The 16,221-nt window shown below is 46.8% G+C and overlaps 1 protein-coding gene across 1 annotated transcript; it reads right to left on the bottom strand.

Moving 5' to 3' along the window:
• Positions 1-2,253: 2,253 nt before the first annotated feature.
• Positions 2,254-16,063, bottom strand: LOC306928740 (ATP-dependent RNA helicase DDX39A-like; the record flags this gene model as incomplete). The annotated part of the gene is made up of 4 exons (XM_079509012.1): positions 16,032-16,063; positions 14,735-14,957; positions 12,308-12,435; positions 2,254-2,310 (listed from the first exon to the last, which is right to left on the bottom strand). The coding sequence occupies exons 2-4, from the start codon at positions 14,946-14,948 to the stop codon at positions 2,254-2,256; spliced, it is 399 nt and encodes a 132-aa protein (XP_079365138.1). The 5' UTR covers positions 14,949-14,957; positions 16,032-16,063.
• Positions 16,064-16,221: the final 158 nt, after the last annotated feature.

Raw genomic sequence — 16,221 nt, 5'->3', positions numbered from 1 at the left:
CAGGGAAACTAACTGACTGCTGTGGGTGGAAGGAACTATAGAAGACAACGTCAACGCAAGACAACACCCCCCCCCCCCCCCCCCCCCCAATACAGGAGTTTAGAGAAGTTCAAATGAAACTACACCATGCAGTCTGTCACAGCTGCTGTGTGTGTGTGTGTGTGTGTGTGTGTGTGTGTGTGTGGGGGGGGACAATGGGATGTTAATTTGACCCTTTGTTTCCCAGAGAGAAGTGTCTGTCAACCTGACACCTCCTATTGGTTCAGGAGGAGCAGACAGACAGATGCCACAAGTGTGCCACTCACTCACTAACTACCCCCCCTCACCCCCCCCCCCCCTCACTCCCTCCCCCCCCCCCCCCCCTCCCTCACTGACAGTACTGCCATGTCTGATTGATTGAAGTATGTATTAACAGTTTGCAGAATTACAGAACATTTCAAGCACAAACTCAATACTAAAAACGGTTTCTTTCCCTTTTTACCTCCTTTATGATGAATTCCTGTTCTGTTCTTTGGTTTTATAGAAGTGTCTATTTGTACGTGAGTAAATGTTGTAATGAATTGAACAAGGTGGACCCTCTTGTAAACAAGTGTAATGCTTTATGGTGTCGTCCACTCACAGTTAACAGCCTTTGTATTGAGTTGTGCTTGAAATGTACTGTAATTCTGCAAACTGTTAATACATATTTCAATCAATCAATCAATTAACTGTGAGTGGACGACCCAATAAAGCACTAGACTTGTTTACAAGAGGGTCCACCTTGTTCAATTAGTATTATTATTATAAGCGACTTTGGGCTTGTTTTTCTGCAGTTGCTTATAAATATTGTTTTTTGTTTGGGGCTTGTTTCCTAAAGTGTAGTGGCTTATTTTTTGGGCTTGTTTTCCTACTGATTTCCAGTGATTCTCACACATCTTCCATGTCAAGGACCTCCACATTCATGTATTTTGACCTGAGATCAGATTCTAAAAATGTCTTCTACATCCTGACAGTTTAATGAAAAAGCTATGTTTCTATCTCAGTGGTTCTTCGATTTTTCAGAAATAGCAGACCTACAAGCTTGTTGTGAGCTTATAAATCTGATATTTTCAATAGCCTATAGTGCAGTTGCTTTTCATAGACCTGGTTGCTCATGATTTCTGTAGAGGAAATCTTGAAAAAACAAGAAGGTGGCCGCACACGCCAATAGCCAGGGTGCCAATATTTTATTAGGACAGCAGGTAAGACAAACCTGTGGCTATTGGCGTGTGCGGCCACCTTCTTGTTTTTTCAAGATTTCCTCTACAGTTTTCTCCCGTGTGCCGGCACCGCTACAAGGACTTTGGTGTGCGTATAGCTTTTTTGTGCTCATGATTTCTCCCACAAAATATGGCAACACTGGCCTTGGGTATTGTTTCAGGAACAGACAGAGAGTAGCCGATACCATCCTCAGGTACTCGGAACCGGCCCGGATACTTTGACCCGAGGTCCAACACGTCCAATTGACACTATAGGCTGAACGATCAATGCAAAGGGGGCAAGTCTGACTCAACACTGCAGCAAATCGCCCCAAAACAGCCAATCTACAACAAGCATAAATGACAACTGACTAGTGTAGACCGGAGATCCATCTGCATCTATGAGGAAAAAGGGGCTCAAATAACTGGTTACTCAACAAAAATGAAGTACTCTATCGGTACTCGGTATCGGCGAGTACTAAAAAGTAAGTACTTGTACTCTGTCTGAAAAAAATGGTATCGGGACAAATGGTAAGTGGTGCATTTATATAGCGCCTTTATCCAAGGCGCTTTACATAGATTGTGCATTACATTCACCCATTCATACACTGATGGCGGCGGAAACCATGCAAGGCACCAACCAGCACATCGGGAGCAATTTGGGGTTCAGTGTCTTGCCCAAGAGGACACTTCGACATGTAGACAGGAGGAGGAGCCGGGATTCGAACCGCCGACCCATGGATCATTGGACCTCCTGAGCCACAGTCGCCCCAGTACAGAGTGGATCATTGGACCTCCTGAGCCACAGTCGCCCCAGTACAGAGTGGGACAACTCTAGCCACAAGTGTGCCCCTCACTCACTGACTCACTGAACAGATGCCCTGACCTAAGTGATCTTGTCTCGCTGTCTAGGCTCCTAAACACTGGGGCCCCCCAGGGTTGTGTCCTTTCTCCACTATTATACTCATTATATACTCATTTCTGTCAATCTCACTTTAGTACAGTTATGATGTATAAATTTGCTGATGACACATCTTTAGTAGGTCTTATTACCAACGAGGATGAATCCGACTACCGCAGAGCAGTAGAGGAGCTGGTGAGATGGTGTGAGAGTTACAACTTGATTCTAAACATCTCTAAAACCAAAGAGATGTTCATAGACTTTAGGAAGAAAATCTCGAGTCCCCTCCCCCCCCTCTTCATCAATGGGGAAGAGGTAGAAAGAGTCTCCTCCTTCCGGTTCCTAGGGACCACCATCCATGAATCCTTATCATGGGATCTCAACACCAGTCTCATAATAAGCAAATCACACCAGCGTCTCTATTTTCTGCGGCAGCTTAAGAAGTTTAAAGTCAGCCAAACAGCCATGACTCACTTCTATAGGGCCACTATTGAAAGTGTTCTTACCTTCTCCATGCTTGTCTGGTTTGGTCACACAACCTCTCAAGACAAATCGAAGCTGGAAAGAGTAGTACGTCGCGCATCAAAAACCATTGGATGTAGCCTCCCTACACTTTCCTCACTCTATTCCACCAGAATAATTAGGAAGGCAAAAAAAATCATTGCAGACAACTCTCACCCTGCACATTACCTCTTCAATCTCCTCCCATCAGGCAGGAGATATAGAAGCATCAAGAGCTCAACATCTCGCTTCAGAGATAGCACTTACCTCGTAGCCATTAGACATCTGAACTAGATGTATGTATATGTAGCAATATGCATAGTGCACTTTAAAAACAATGTAATTCCCTATGCTGCTGGTTTTTGTATTGTATTGTCTTTTTTGTTTTTGTATCTATGGTTGTCTGTATATGTTGAGTGTGAACCAAGACAAATTCCTATCAACTTGTTGACATGGCAAATAAATTCTTGAATCTTGAATCTTGAATCTCAGTGACCTGCTCACACCAAACAATGGGTGCAAACGAAGCACTCCCCCTGTTACTGGCAGGGTGCCACATCTCACACCCTGACATGATGATATGATGGTGGATGAATGGACGATGCTAGCCCTCCTGATGGCATCATTTCCTGTCAAGCTTTCAATTTCAATTCAATTCAAAGGGCTTCATTGTCATGAGAAAACATACGTTTACATTGCCAAAGCAGAAAACACAATGCAACAATACATACATCAAAACAAAAATTATGTACATTTGAAAGTCAGAATCTTCAATAGATCAACTTCTATGTACCAAGATCACTGGATGCAGGTATAGAGCGTCGCAGTCCCGCCTCCTACCCTGGACCAGGAAATGAAACCCAATGCATTATTCTCATAGACATTTCTTAAAGTATTTATTTAAAGACGGTTACGCCGCGGACAAAGCCAACTCGAGTCGTGACAACTCATGACAACACAAACAATATTTTACAAAGAAGAAAAACAACAAAAAAAGTGTTGTAACCTGCCGTTTTTTTCTTCTTTCTAATTATTTGTTTGGTCCAAAATATTGTTTGTGTTGTCATGAGTTGTCACGACTCCAGTTGGCTTTGTCCGTGGCGTAACCGTCTTTAAATAAATACTTTAAGAAATGTCTATGAGAATAATGCATTGGATTTCATTTCCTGGTCCAGGGTAGGAGGCGGGACTGCGACGCTCTATAGTGCAGGAATATACACAATGATTAGTCTTTAGGGTGGTTGTGTTCCGTTTGATATCCTTCTCCTATCACAGCAACTCACAAATCTTGCTGCTGTGTTTGCACATTGTTGTACTTTGCCCAGCAGATATGGGAGTTTTTTGTCATTGGTCATGTTTTCAAAATCTGTGTGTGGTTGTAATCTGTGGGAAGTATGTGTCTCTGATGTCTTTCAAGAGGCTAGTTAGTTACCAGTGTTTTGAATAAAGAAGTTATAAGGAAGGAAGGCCACAGATAGACAGACAGACAGACAGACAGACAGACAGGCAGGCAGGCAGGCAGGCAGGCAGGCAGGCAGGCAGGCAGACAGACAGACAGACAGACAGACAGACAGACAGACAGACAGACAGACAGACAGACAGACAGACAGACAGCTCAGAAAGTGAATTAAGACAGACTCTAAGGTTGCCGGTTCGAACCCTGTGGGCTCCCCCAGAGTTAGTGTGGAAGTGTCCTTGAGCAAGACACTGAACCCCTAATTGCTCCTGATGTGCAGCTTGGTGTTTTGACCAACGAGTCAACGACTAAAAAAACAAACAAAAATAACTCCCATGCCTATTGGGTGAAATACAACAATGTGCAAACACAGCAGTTGCGACAAAAGGAGGTTATCCGATGGAATACAACCACCCTAAGAACTAAAGCAAAGTTCTTTGTTTACCCAGGGAAGTGGACTAAGCTCGAGATGCTTGTTTACAGCCACACCCTGCTCATAGAACATTTCATGGTAGGGGTTCAATGCCTTGCTCAAGGGCACTTCAGCGGTGGTAATTTTAACGTGCCGTTCGGCCACCGCTGTCACTAACTACTGTCTGTACCCAGTAGACCACATGTCAACAGAGCTGCTGCCTTTAAACACACCTTAAAGGTGGTTGTACACTGGACGCGTATTTCAGAAAACCGATGGAGAAACACTGCTAAAAATCAGAAGAACACGCTCGGTGTGTGAGGACCTTCAGTCTGAGTTTTTCTGTATAATATTTAAATAGTCTTGAGAAAACAAATGCTGCTATTTGTCCCAAAGTGACTGCAAAGAATTGCTGCTATTTGTTTAAAAAAAGCTTTATACCCTGTTATAACATGTATATATATATCTGTTTACACAATACTGTACCTCCAACTGTATACTGACACTTGCTTTGGCAATATCAACGTATGCTTTCTCATGCCACTAAAGCTCCTTTGAATTGAATTGAATTGAGATACAACTACTTCTGGGTAGTGCACGCACGCACGCACGCACGCACGCACGCACGCACGCACGCACGCACGCACGCACACACACACACACACACACACACACACACACACACACACACGGCTGGCTGGGCGTTTACGTGTTGTTCAGAGTTCCAGGCGACACCTAGGAGACAATACACGTTAATGTAAATGCACTTCAGCTGGAAGGAGACGACAGTCACCCTTTTGTAATGTTAAGCACGCACACGCACGCGCGCACACGCACGCGCGCGCACGCGCGCGCACACGCGCACACACACACACACACACACACACACACACACACACACACACACACACACACACACACACACACACACACACACACACACACACACACACACACACACACACAGTACTCCCTGAACACACACACACACACAGTACTCCCTGAATGCACCCAGACCATCCGACTCAGGTTAGGTTGGGGATTCTACAAAATGTCCTCTAAATCATGACAGTTTTCAGGGGCCTCCAAAAGGGGCACAGTTAACTTTTCAGACAATGGGCTTATTCAGTCAATAAAATAACCCCCAGAGTCCTATAAAGTATAAACCATCAAGTGTTTAAACCCTCAGTTTATTTAAGGCTTCCAGAGGGAGGTCTCCATAAACAAGTGCAAAACAACATTAGAATATGTTCTAATATCCACATTACAGCAATGAGGGGATCTATTTAGATACATTGTGGTAGATTACATATGTTATTATGTTATCTACTTTGATTTCTCTAAATGGGGCCCCCTCATTCATAAAATAGCATCATAACCTTTAAGTATGTGTTATAAGTGTTAGGCCTTACCTGGCTGGGACATTATTGAGTGGTGTAAACCACTCCTACAACTGGCTTTGTTAGTTTGTCTGTCTGTCTGTTCGTACCAAAAAATGAGCATGATTGCTATGGTCACCCAGTTCACACGGGTGTGATTTCATTACGTCAGACATTACGTCAGACCACAGCTGATCAGTCTATATAAGACCTTACACCACTCAGTTCACACGGGTGTGATTTTATTTATACCCATGATATACAATATATTTATTTTTTTCTTCTTAATTTTTCTAATTTATTTGGCTGTTTATTATATTTTTGCAATTGCTTGCTGTAAATCCTGCTGAAATGCAGGTAAATGTCGCAGTTCTGTCATAATTATGCGTGTGTTCTGTGTAAAAACATAAATCATGATTTCTTCACACCCCTGTGAAGTGAGGGGCGCTTTACCAACCCTTATCATCTTACATCATCGCGATATCATCATCAATAACGTCAATCGACATCATAACATCATATGCCGATTTGCTCAGTGACAGACAAAACAAACATTAAACTCTGTCCAGTGTCAATGGTGGACTATGCATGGCAGGGGCGTCCTCCTCCCTGGGCCAGGCCTCAACCTGACCACTAGGGGGCGTCCTCCTCCCTGGGCCAGGCCTCAACCTGACCACTAGGGGGCGTCCTCCTCCCTGGGCCAGGCCTCAACCTGACCACTAGGGGGCGTCCTCCTCCCTGGGCCAGGCCTCAACCTGACCACTAGGGGGCGTCCTCCTCCCTGGGCCAGGCCTCAACCTGACCACTAGGGGGCGTCCTCCTCCCTGGGCCAGGCCTCAACCTGACCACTAGGGGGCGTCCTCCTCCCTGGGCCAGGCCTCAACCTGACCACTAGGGGGCGTCCTCCTCCCTGGGCCAGGTCTCAACCTGACCACTAGGGGGCGTCCTCCTCCCTGAGCCAGGCCTAAACCTGACCACTAGGGGGCGTCCTCCTCCCTGGGCCAGGCCTCAACCTGACCACTAGGGGGCGTCCTCCTCCCTGGGCCAGGCCTCAACCTGACCACTAGGGGGCGTCCTCCTCCCTGGGCCAGGCCTCAACCTGACCACTAGGGGGCGTCCTCCTCCCTGGGCCAGGTCTCAACCTGACCACTAGGGGGCGTCCTCCTCCCTGGGCCAGGTCTCAACCTGACCACTAGGGGGCGTCCTCCTCCCTGGGCCAGGCCTCAACCTGACCACTAGGGGGCGTCCTCCTCCCTGGGCCAGGCCTCAACCTGACCACTAGGGGGCGTCCTCCTCCCTGGGCCAGGCCTCAACCTGACCAATAGGGGGCGTCCTCCTCCCTGGGCCAGGCCTCAACCTGACCACTAGGGGGCGTCCTCCTCCCTGAGCCAGGCCTCAACCTGACCACTAGGGGGCGTCCTCCTCCCTGGGCCAGGCCTCAACCTGACCACTAGGGGGCGTCCTCCTCCCTGGGCCAGGCCTCAACCTGACCACTAGGGGGCGTCCTCCTCCCTGAGCCAGGCCTAAACCTGACCACTAGGGGGCGTCCTCCTCCCTGGGCCAGGCCTCAACCTGACCACTAGGGGGCGTCCTCCTCCCTGGGCCAGGCCTAAACCTGACCACTAGGGGGCGTCCTCCTCCCTGGGCCAGGCCTCAACCTGACCACTAGGGGGCGTCCTCCTCCCTGGGCCAGGCCTCAACCTGACCACTAGGGGGCGTCCTCCTCCCTGGGCCAGGCCTCAACCTGACCACTAGGGGGCGTCCTCCTCCCTGAGCCAGGCCTCAACCTGACCACTAGGGGGCGTCCTCCTCCCTGAGCCAGGCCTAAACCTGACCGCATACCAAAACAGTAGCAAAGATAGGAGTTAACAATGTTCGCTGTGAAAGAGTACATATTATATTCAATGATTTACACACGTTTTCACGATGTTTCAAAAATAGCAGATCTGATGATAAGGAATAAGATACGCCCACACACTGATTATCTGCTCGGTACATGAGTTTATCTTTAATTTAATAAAGGCAACATTTCGGTCCCTCCGGAACTTCTCCAGATGTCCACTGTGTTGTACTACCAGGGACGGCCAGAAGGGACCGCCAGAAGAGAACTTCTCCAGATGTCCACTGTGTTGTACTACCAGGGACCGCCAGAAGGGACCGCCAGAAGAGAACTTCTCCAGATGTCCACTGTGTTGTACTACCAGGGACGGCCAGAAGGGACCGCCAGAAGAGATGTGTAGTGTTAATGTGTCATCATGAGTTTGTCTGATCGGCTAGTTTTTCAAAAATGGAAAATTATGGGAATTGTAATAATGGCAAAACCAGGTTGAAAGTGGTTAAATTGGCACAATAATCATATTGATTGAATTTTAATTGAAAGGAAAAACCTTTATAAAATTATGTTTATATATTTTCCTTTCATTTTCCACTCCTTTCAAAATAAGCTCCCTGTTGAAAACCACTGTTTTACAGCATGCCTTATTCATTGTAAGTAGAATAAGAAGGACTTAATTAGGTCAGTACTGTGACCTGTAAGGACCTTCTGTTAAGGACCTTCCTCACATCACCACAGACACCAGACTTTAAGAGCAATTTTCTAAAATGAATAAAAACAGGTTTTTGCTGCAAGGCACTTATTAAAGACACCATTATGTTCTGTGGATTAAATCTGGGCCAGTTGAGTTACTGTACAATACATGTTCCTGTCTACAGTAGTGACAGGCCTTTAGCTTAAAGGACCACTTCACCACTTTTCAAACTATCTTCATATAATAGGTCCTCACTAATAATCATGATGAAATGGCACCATTTGTTTCTACTCAGTCTGTGTCTCATAGGAGGGCTGTGGGCAGTTCAGAAACTGTCTTCCAGTGACATCATCATTAGGCAGATTTTTTTTTAAACAAGATTTTTTTTACAAAAATGTTTAGATTTTCATTATCGTGAGAACGATGGCTTCCATTTTCGTATTGCAACTTTTTAGGACTAGAAAGCCTGAAGTTTTTATTAGCTTGTATTCCCCATCGATGATGTCACTGCATGGTGGACGGTTTCTGAACTGCCCACAGCCCTCCTACGAGACACAGACTGGTTTCTGAACTGCCCACAGCCCTCCTATGAGACACAGACTGGTTTCTGAACCGCCCACAGCCCTCATATGAGACACAGACTGGTTTCCGAACTGCCCACAGCCCTCCTATGAGACACAGACTGGTTTCTGAACTGCCCACAGCCCTCGACACAGACTGGTTTCTGAACTGCCCACAGCCCTCCTATGAGACACAGACTGGTTTCTGAACCGCCCACAGCCCTCCTATGAGACACAGACTGGTTTCTGAACCGCCCACAGCCCTCCTATGAGACACAGACTGGTTTCTGAACTGCCCACAGCCCAGACACAGACTGGTTTCTGAACTGCCCACAGCCCTCCTATGAGACACAGACTGGTTTCTGAACCGCCCACAGCCCTCCTATGAGACACAGACTGGTTTCTGAACTGCCCACAGCCCTCCTATGAGACACAGACTGGTTTCTGAACTGCCCACAGCCCTCCTATGAGACACAGACTGGTTTCTGAACTGCCCACAGCCCTCCTATGAGACAGACTGGTTTCTGAACTGCCCACAGCCCGAGACACAGACTGGTTTCTGAACTGCCCACAGCCCTCCTATGAGACACAGACTGGTTTCTAAACTGTCCACAGCCCTCCTATGAGACAGAGACTGGTTTCTAAACTGTCCACAGCCCTCCTATGAGACACAGACTGGTTTCTGAACTGCCCACAGCCCTCCTATGAGACACAGACTGGTTTCTGAACTGTCCACAGCCCGAGACACAGACTGGTTTCTGAACTGCCCACAGCCCGAGACACAGACTGGTTTCTGAACTGCCCACAGCCCTCCTATGAGACACAGACTGGTTTCTAAACTGTCCACAGCCCTCCTATGAGACACAGACTGGTTTCTAAACTGTCCACAGCCCTCCTATGAGACACAGACTGGTTTCTGAACCGCCCACAGCCCTCCTATGAGACACAGACTGGTTTCTGAACTGCCCACAGCCCTCCTATGAGACAGACTGGTTTCTGAACTGCCCACAGCCCTCCTATTACATTACATTACATTACAGTCATTTAGCAGACGCTTTTATCCAAAGCGACTTACAATAAGTGTATTCAACATAGGTAGGGAACAAAAACTACTAATCACCAGAAGTCTTTAGTGCATTTTCTGCAAAAACAAGCAACCAAGAGTATACCTAGCGCTAAGGTAAAAGTGCAATATATCAGCTACCTATTTCCTTAAACAGATGAGACAAAATAGCTAAATCAAATGAGCATGAGCTAAAACAATTAAGTGTATCGACTAAACAAGATCCAATAAACAATACAACAATAGAAAACAAGCGTTCGTACAACTAGTTAACAACAAGTAGGTCAGGCAGAGAGGAAGGGTAGTGTTTCCTGAAGAGGTGGGTTTTCAACCTGCGGCGAAATATGGGCAGTGACTCTGCTGTCCTAACATCAGTGGGAAGTTCATTCCACCACTGTGGGGCCAGAACAGAAAAGAGTCGTGACCGTGTGGATCGGCCAGAAGGACCCTTGAGTGACGAGGCAATCATTCGCCCCGAGGTGGCAGACCGAAGTGGTCGGGCAGGGGTGTAGGCATCGACCATAGCCCGGAGGTAGGAAGGAGCTGTTCCTTTCACTGCCCTATAGGCTAACACCAGGGTTTTGAACTGGATGCGAGCCGCTACGGGGAGCCAGTGTAGAGAATGGAGAAGGATGGTTGTGTGGGAGAACTTGGGGCGGTTGAACACCAGACGAGCCGCAGCTTTCTGAACAAGCTCCAGAGGTCTGATGGCAGATGCCGGAGCACCAGCAAGGAGGGAGTTGCAGTAGTCCAGGCGGGAGATGACGAGAGCCTGGATGAGCACCTGGGCTGCCTTCTCCGTGAGGAAGGGGCGAATCCTCCTGATGTTGTAGAGGAGGAATCTGCAGGACCTTGTCACTGATGCGATGTTTGCCGAGAACGTCAGTTGATCGTCCAGGGTCACACCCAGATTCTTCGCAGTCCGAGTTGAGGTCACCACAGCATTATCAATGGTGATGGCCATGTCTCGGTGCGGACAGCCCTTCCCCGGGAGGAACATCAGCTCGGTCTTGTCCAGGTTGAGCTTCAGGTGGTTTGTCGACATCCACTCCGAGATGTCAGCCAGACAAGCAGCAATGCGTGCCTCCACTTGGGTATCAGAGGGGGGGAATGAGAGGATCAGCTGGGTGTCATCGGCATAGCAGTGGTAGGAAAAGCCATGGGAGTGGATGACAGCACCCAGAGATGTAGTGTAGAGAGAGAAAAGAAGAGGACCCAGAACCGAGCCTTGGGGAACCCCAGTTGTGAGCCTGTGTGGTTCTGACACAGACCCTCTCAGCATCACCTGGTAGGAGCGACCCGTCAGGTAGGATGCAAACAGGGAGAGTGCAGAGCCTGAGACACCCATCCCCTCGAGGGTGGAGAGGAGGATCTGATGGTTCACCGTGTCGAACGCTGCAGACAGGTCCAGGAGTATCAGGACGGAGGAGAGAGAGTTCGCTCTAGCGGCATGGAGCGACTCCGTCACTGCCAGCAGGGCAGTCTCTGTCGAGTGACCCACTTTGAACCCAGACTGGTTGGAGTCCAGGAGGTTGTTCTGGTGGAGATAGGAGGACAGTTGTTTAAAGACAGCACGTTCGAGAGTTCCTATGAGACACAGACTGGTTTCTGAACCGCCCACAGCCCTCCTATGAGACACAGACTGGTTTCTGAACTGCCCACAGCCCTCCTATGAGACACAGACTGGTTTCTGAACTGCCCACAGCCCTCCTATGAGACACAGACTGGTTTCTGAACTGCCCACAGCCCTCCTATGAGACACAGACCGAGTAGAAAATAATTGTGCCATTTTTTCATGATTATTAGTGAGGACCTATTATATGAAGATCGGTTGAAAAGTGGTCCTTTAATGTCTAAATTACACTGACAGGCCTTTAGTTTAAAGGAGCCCAATGGAATTTGTTTTTGTTGGATAAATGAAATAGCTACAAACTAGAACTGCACTCTGTCGAGTGCCTACTTGCGTGTTGCACACTACTAGTGCGCATCTTCAAAACAACATTACTATACACCCCATACCAAATCTGTCTACAAGCTCACAATGCAACACACTGATTATACAAGTTAGCAGCTGCTCTCAATCCAGAGCGATTTACAGTAAGCATGGTAAACACAAGGTAATACATAAAATGCATATAAAAATGTATTTAGGATCATCAGCTAAGTCAGCTACTTTTGGCAAATGTGTCCCCCAGACTAGGGATGCTAAGGCTCAAGTGGTTAAATAATAAAGAGACATTCAGACATTCAAAACAAACAGACATTCAGCCTTTTAAACATAGGTACTGACCTGTCCGTCAACTGGCTCAATCTGCTGCAGTGTGGCCAGCACAAACACAGCTGTCTTGCCCATACCAGACTTGGCCTGGCATAGGATGTCCATGCCCAGAATGGCCTGAGGGATGCATTCATGCTGGACTGTGACACAATGGCAAAGAAAACAGGTTACTTCATTTAATTTAACCATCTACACATCCAAATCGCATTCAGTGCTGTAGCACAGGACAGTTTATGTCAGCACAATTTGAATGATTATTCACACAAACTAATTTTACAGCACAATCCGATAATTTAGTCACAAGTCTAATATGAACAGGACAGTAGACATTTCTGTCTACGGAAGAGGCTGTTCATTTTGTGGCATTTTCCCCCTATAGGTGCATATGCATTAAAAGACCCTCCAAATAACCTCAGCTTGCATAAATGAACAACCATTGAGGTCAGCAACCGTTTCAATGGAGCACAAAAGTAGTACATAGAGGAAATGTTTGCACACCGTCTTAGATGCTCCCAATGTATATTTATTCAAGGGAGACAACTTTTCGACCTGCTGGAGATCTTTGTCAGGTATAGCTCCAGTATGTTGAAACGTTGTGCGTCTGCATTCTTGAATAAATATATGGGAGCATCTAAGCTGGTGTGTCTCCTGAGTCCAAGCCATGGAGGTCAGGTCTGGCCCATAGTGTTAGGAGTTCTCCTTAACGCCATGTGTCTCCTGAGTCCAAGCCATCGAGGTCAGGTCTGGCCCATAGTGTTAGGAGTTCTCCTTAACGCCATGTGTCTCCTGAGTCCAAGCCATGGAGGTCAGGTCTGGCCCATAGTGTTAGGAGTTCTCCTTAACGCCATGTGTCTCCTGAGTCCAAGCCATGGAGGTCAGGTCTGGCCCATAGTGTTAGGAGTTCTCCTTAACGCCATGTGTCTCCTGAGTCCAAGCCATGGAGGTCAGGTCTGGCCCATAGTGTTAGGAGTTCTCCTTAACGCCATGTGTCTCCTGAGTCCAAGCCATGGAGGTCAGGACTGGCCCATAGTGTTAGGAGTTCTCCTTAACGCCATGTGTCTCCTGAGTCCAAGCCATGGAGGTCAGGTCTGGCCCATAGTGTTAGGAGTTCTCCTTAACGCCATGTGTCTCCTGAGTCCAAGCCATGGAGGTCAGGTCTGGCCCATAGTGTTAGGAGTTCTCCTTAACGCCATGTGTCTCCTGAGTCCAAGCCATGGAGGTCAGGTCTGGCCCATAGTGTTAGGAGTTCTCCTTAACGCCATGTGTCTCCTGAGTCCAAGCCATGGAGGTCAGGTCTGGCCCATAGTGTTAGGAGTTCTCCTTAACGCCATGTGTCTCCTGAGTCCAAGCCATGGAGGTCAGGTCTGGCCCATAGTGTTAGGAGTTCTCCTTAACGCCATGTGTCTCCTGAGTCCAAGCCATGGAGGTCAGGTCTGGCCCATAGTGTTAGGAGTTCTCCTTAACGCCATGTGTCTCCTGAGTCCAAGCCATGGAGGTCAGGTCTGGCCCATAGTGTTAGGAGTTCTCCTTAACGCCATGTGTCTCCTGAGTCCAAGCCATGGAGGTCAGGTCTGGCCCATAGTGTTAGGAGTTCTCCTTAACGCCATGTGTCTCCTGAGTCCAAGCCATGGAGGTCAGGTCTGGCCCATAGTGTTAGGAGTTATCCTTAACGCCATGTGTCTCCTGAGTCCAAGCCATGGAGGTCAGGTCTGGCCCATAGTGTTAGGAGTTCTCCTTAACGCCATGTGTCTCCTGAGTCCAAGCCATGGAGGTCAGGTCTGGCCCATAGTGTTAGGAGTTCTCCTTAACGCCATGTGTCTCCTGAGTCCAAGCCATGGAGGTCAGGTCTGGCCCATAGTGTTAGGAGTTCTCCTTAACGCCATGGAGGTCAGGTCTGGCCCATAGTGTTAGGAGTTCTCCTTAACGCCCATAGTGTTAGGAGTTCTCCTTAACGCCCATAGTGTTAGGAGTTCTCCTTAACGCCATGTGTCTCAAGTTGTCTTTGGCCGTTCCTTTCATACCGTCGTTATATACCGTCTCAACTTTTAGTAAAAAAAATCACACCCGTGTGAACTGAGTGGTGTAAGGTTTTATATAGCATGATCAGCTGTGGTCTGACGTAATGTCTGACGTAATGAAATAAGGTAAGGTATTATATACCCTGATCAGCTCTGATCTGACGTAATGAAATCACACCTGGATGTGATTTCACAACTGGCTTTTTTTGTGCAGAGAAAATGACCACGGTTGCTACGGTCATCCAGTTCACCCGGGTGTGATTTAATTACGTCAGAAATTATTTTGAACATAGCAACCATGGTCATTTTTTTATGCACACAAAAGCCAGTTGTAGGAGTGGTTTACACCACTCAAAAATAAATAATACACTAATAATACCAATGGACTTGGTAGACGCCCAGACCATTAAACCAGCCTCACCTTCAGAAGGATGCTCAAAACCACAGTCCACGATGGCACGGAGCAGCTCTGGTTTAAGCAGGAAGTCTCTGAAGCCAGAGCTGTGGATGGAGACGTATGAACCCTTCACTTCTTTCTTGCCGGCCGGGGTGGCGCTTTCTGCGGGGGGTCCTTGAGGCTCCTCGTCTTCTTCATAGTCGAGAAGCTCGTCATTGTGCTCGTCATTCTCAGCCATTGTATCTGTCTGGAATAATGAAGCAATCTTGAGTTGTGAATCTAAGCACTCTTTGGTAGGCCCAGTGCCAACGTGACAATTTGCATTACTTTCACCGCAGGTAGCGGGATGCTATTCACACCAGTATTGCCATTTGCTTTACAAATGATACGGTCTTGCTTTTGCATGCCTGCTAGGAAGGATTAGTTGTTGGCAATACAACATACTTGTTGCTGGGCTTGTTCCAACAGTTTCTGCTTGCACATATGAGCCCATAAATAAACCCACCTGATTTGATTTGTATCTATCGTGATACTGTGTATAGGTTATAAGGTCCACAGTCCACACCACGTTAACAAGACTAGAATGGAAGGCGGGGGGGGGGGGGGGTATAATGGATAGAATGTATGTCCTACTCGTGTTTTTAAATCCTGTAGTACTTTGGTTTGTTGCATACTTCTATTGTTGTATAGCTTTGGCACAGTCTTTGCAAAATAGTATAATAATACAGTAATAGTGTATTTGGAATTGAGTACAAAGGACCACAATGGAAACAAGCCACAGTCTAAAATAAAGACTTGTATTGAACGGTATTCTCCTGTGCTTATCTTTGCAGTATTCAATCAATCAATTAGTTACTTTAAATGCGACGGTGTTCTCGAAATAACATAGCATAGAATAGTAACTAAGGCTAACTGGCTAACAGCTAGTGTATAGTATCGGTTATGTATGTTGCATAACAATGCTAGCGCAGGTAGCTAGGGAGCTACACATAAAATGGCTTAGTTCGCACTCCTATTACCTTAATAAATAGGAAAGTATTACTATTTTAACTTAATGTTTTTTTCACCAGAGTAACAAAGAAATACAACCACACTGGACGGACTGGATCACATCAGCTAGCTAGTAGCAAAGCTACTTGCTAACCGCCTTAGCTAACTGCAATCGAATGGAAACAATGAAATTATTTTTATCGTAGCAATACGGAGACTTATATGAAAACTACACATATTTAGCTGACCGTGAAATCCCCAACTGCGTAGAATCTTTAAAGCTGAGTTTATACAAGTAAAATAATACACGGTTTACATATATCGTTCTTACCTTAGTTCACGATGCTCAAATCAACCTGTTTGATTGATTGATTGAAGAATGTATTAACAGTTTGCAGAATTACAGTACATTTCAAGCACAAACTCAATACAAAGGCTGTTAACTGTGAGTGGACGACCCAATTAAGCATTACACTTGTTTCCAATAGGGTCCACCATGTTCAAATCATCAAAACATTTAG

This window comes from Electrona antarctica (assembly GCF_951216825.1).
Source record: "Electrona antarctica genome assembly, chromosome: 8".
Taxonomy (NCBI): domain Eukaryota; kingdom Metazoa; phylum Chordata; class Actinopteri; order Myctophiformes; family Myctophidae; genus Electrona; species Electrona antarctica.
Note: the sequence above shows the minus strand (reverse complement) of the source record. Positions and strands in the feature narration are given on the sequence as shown.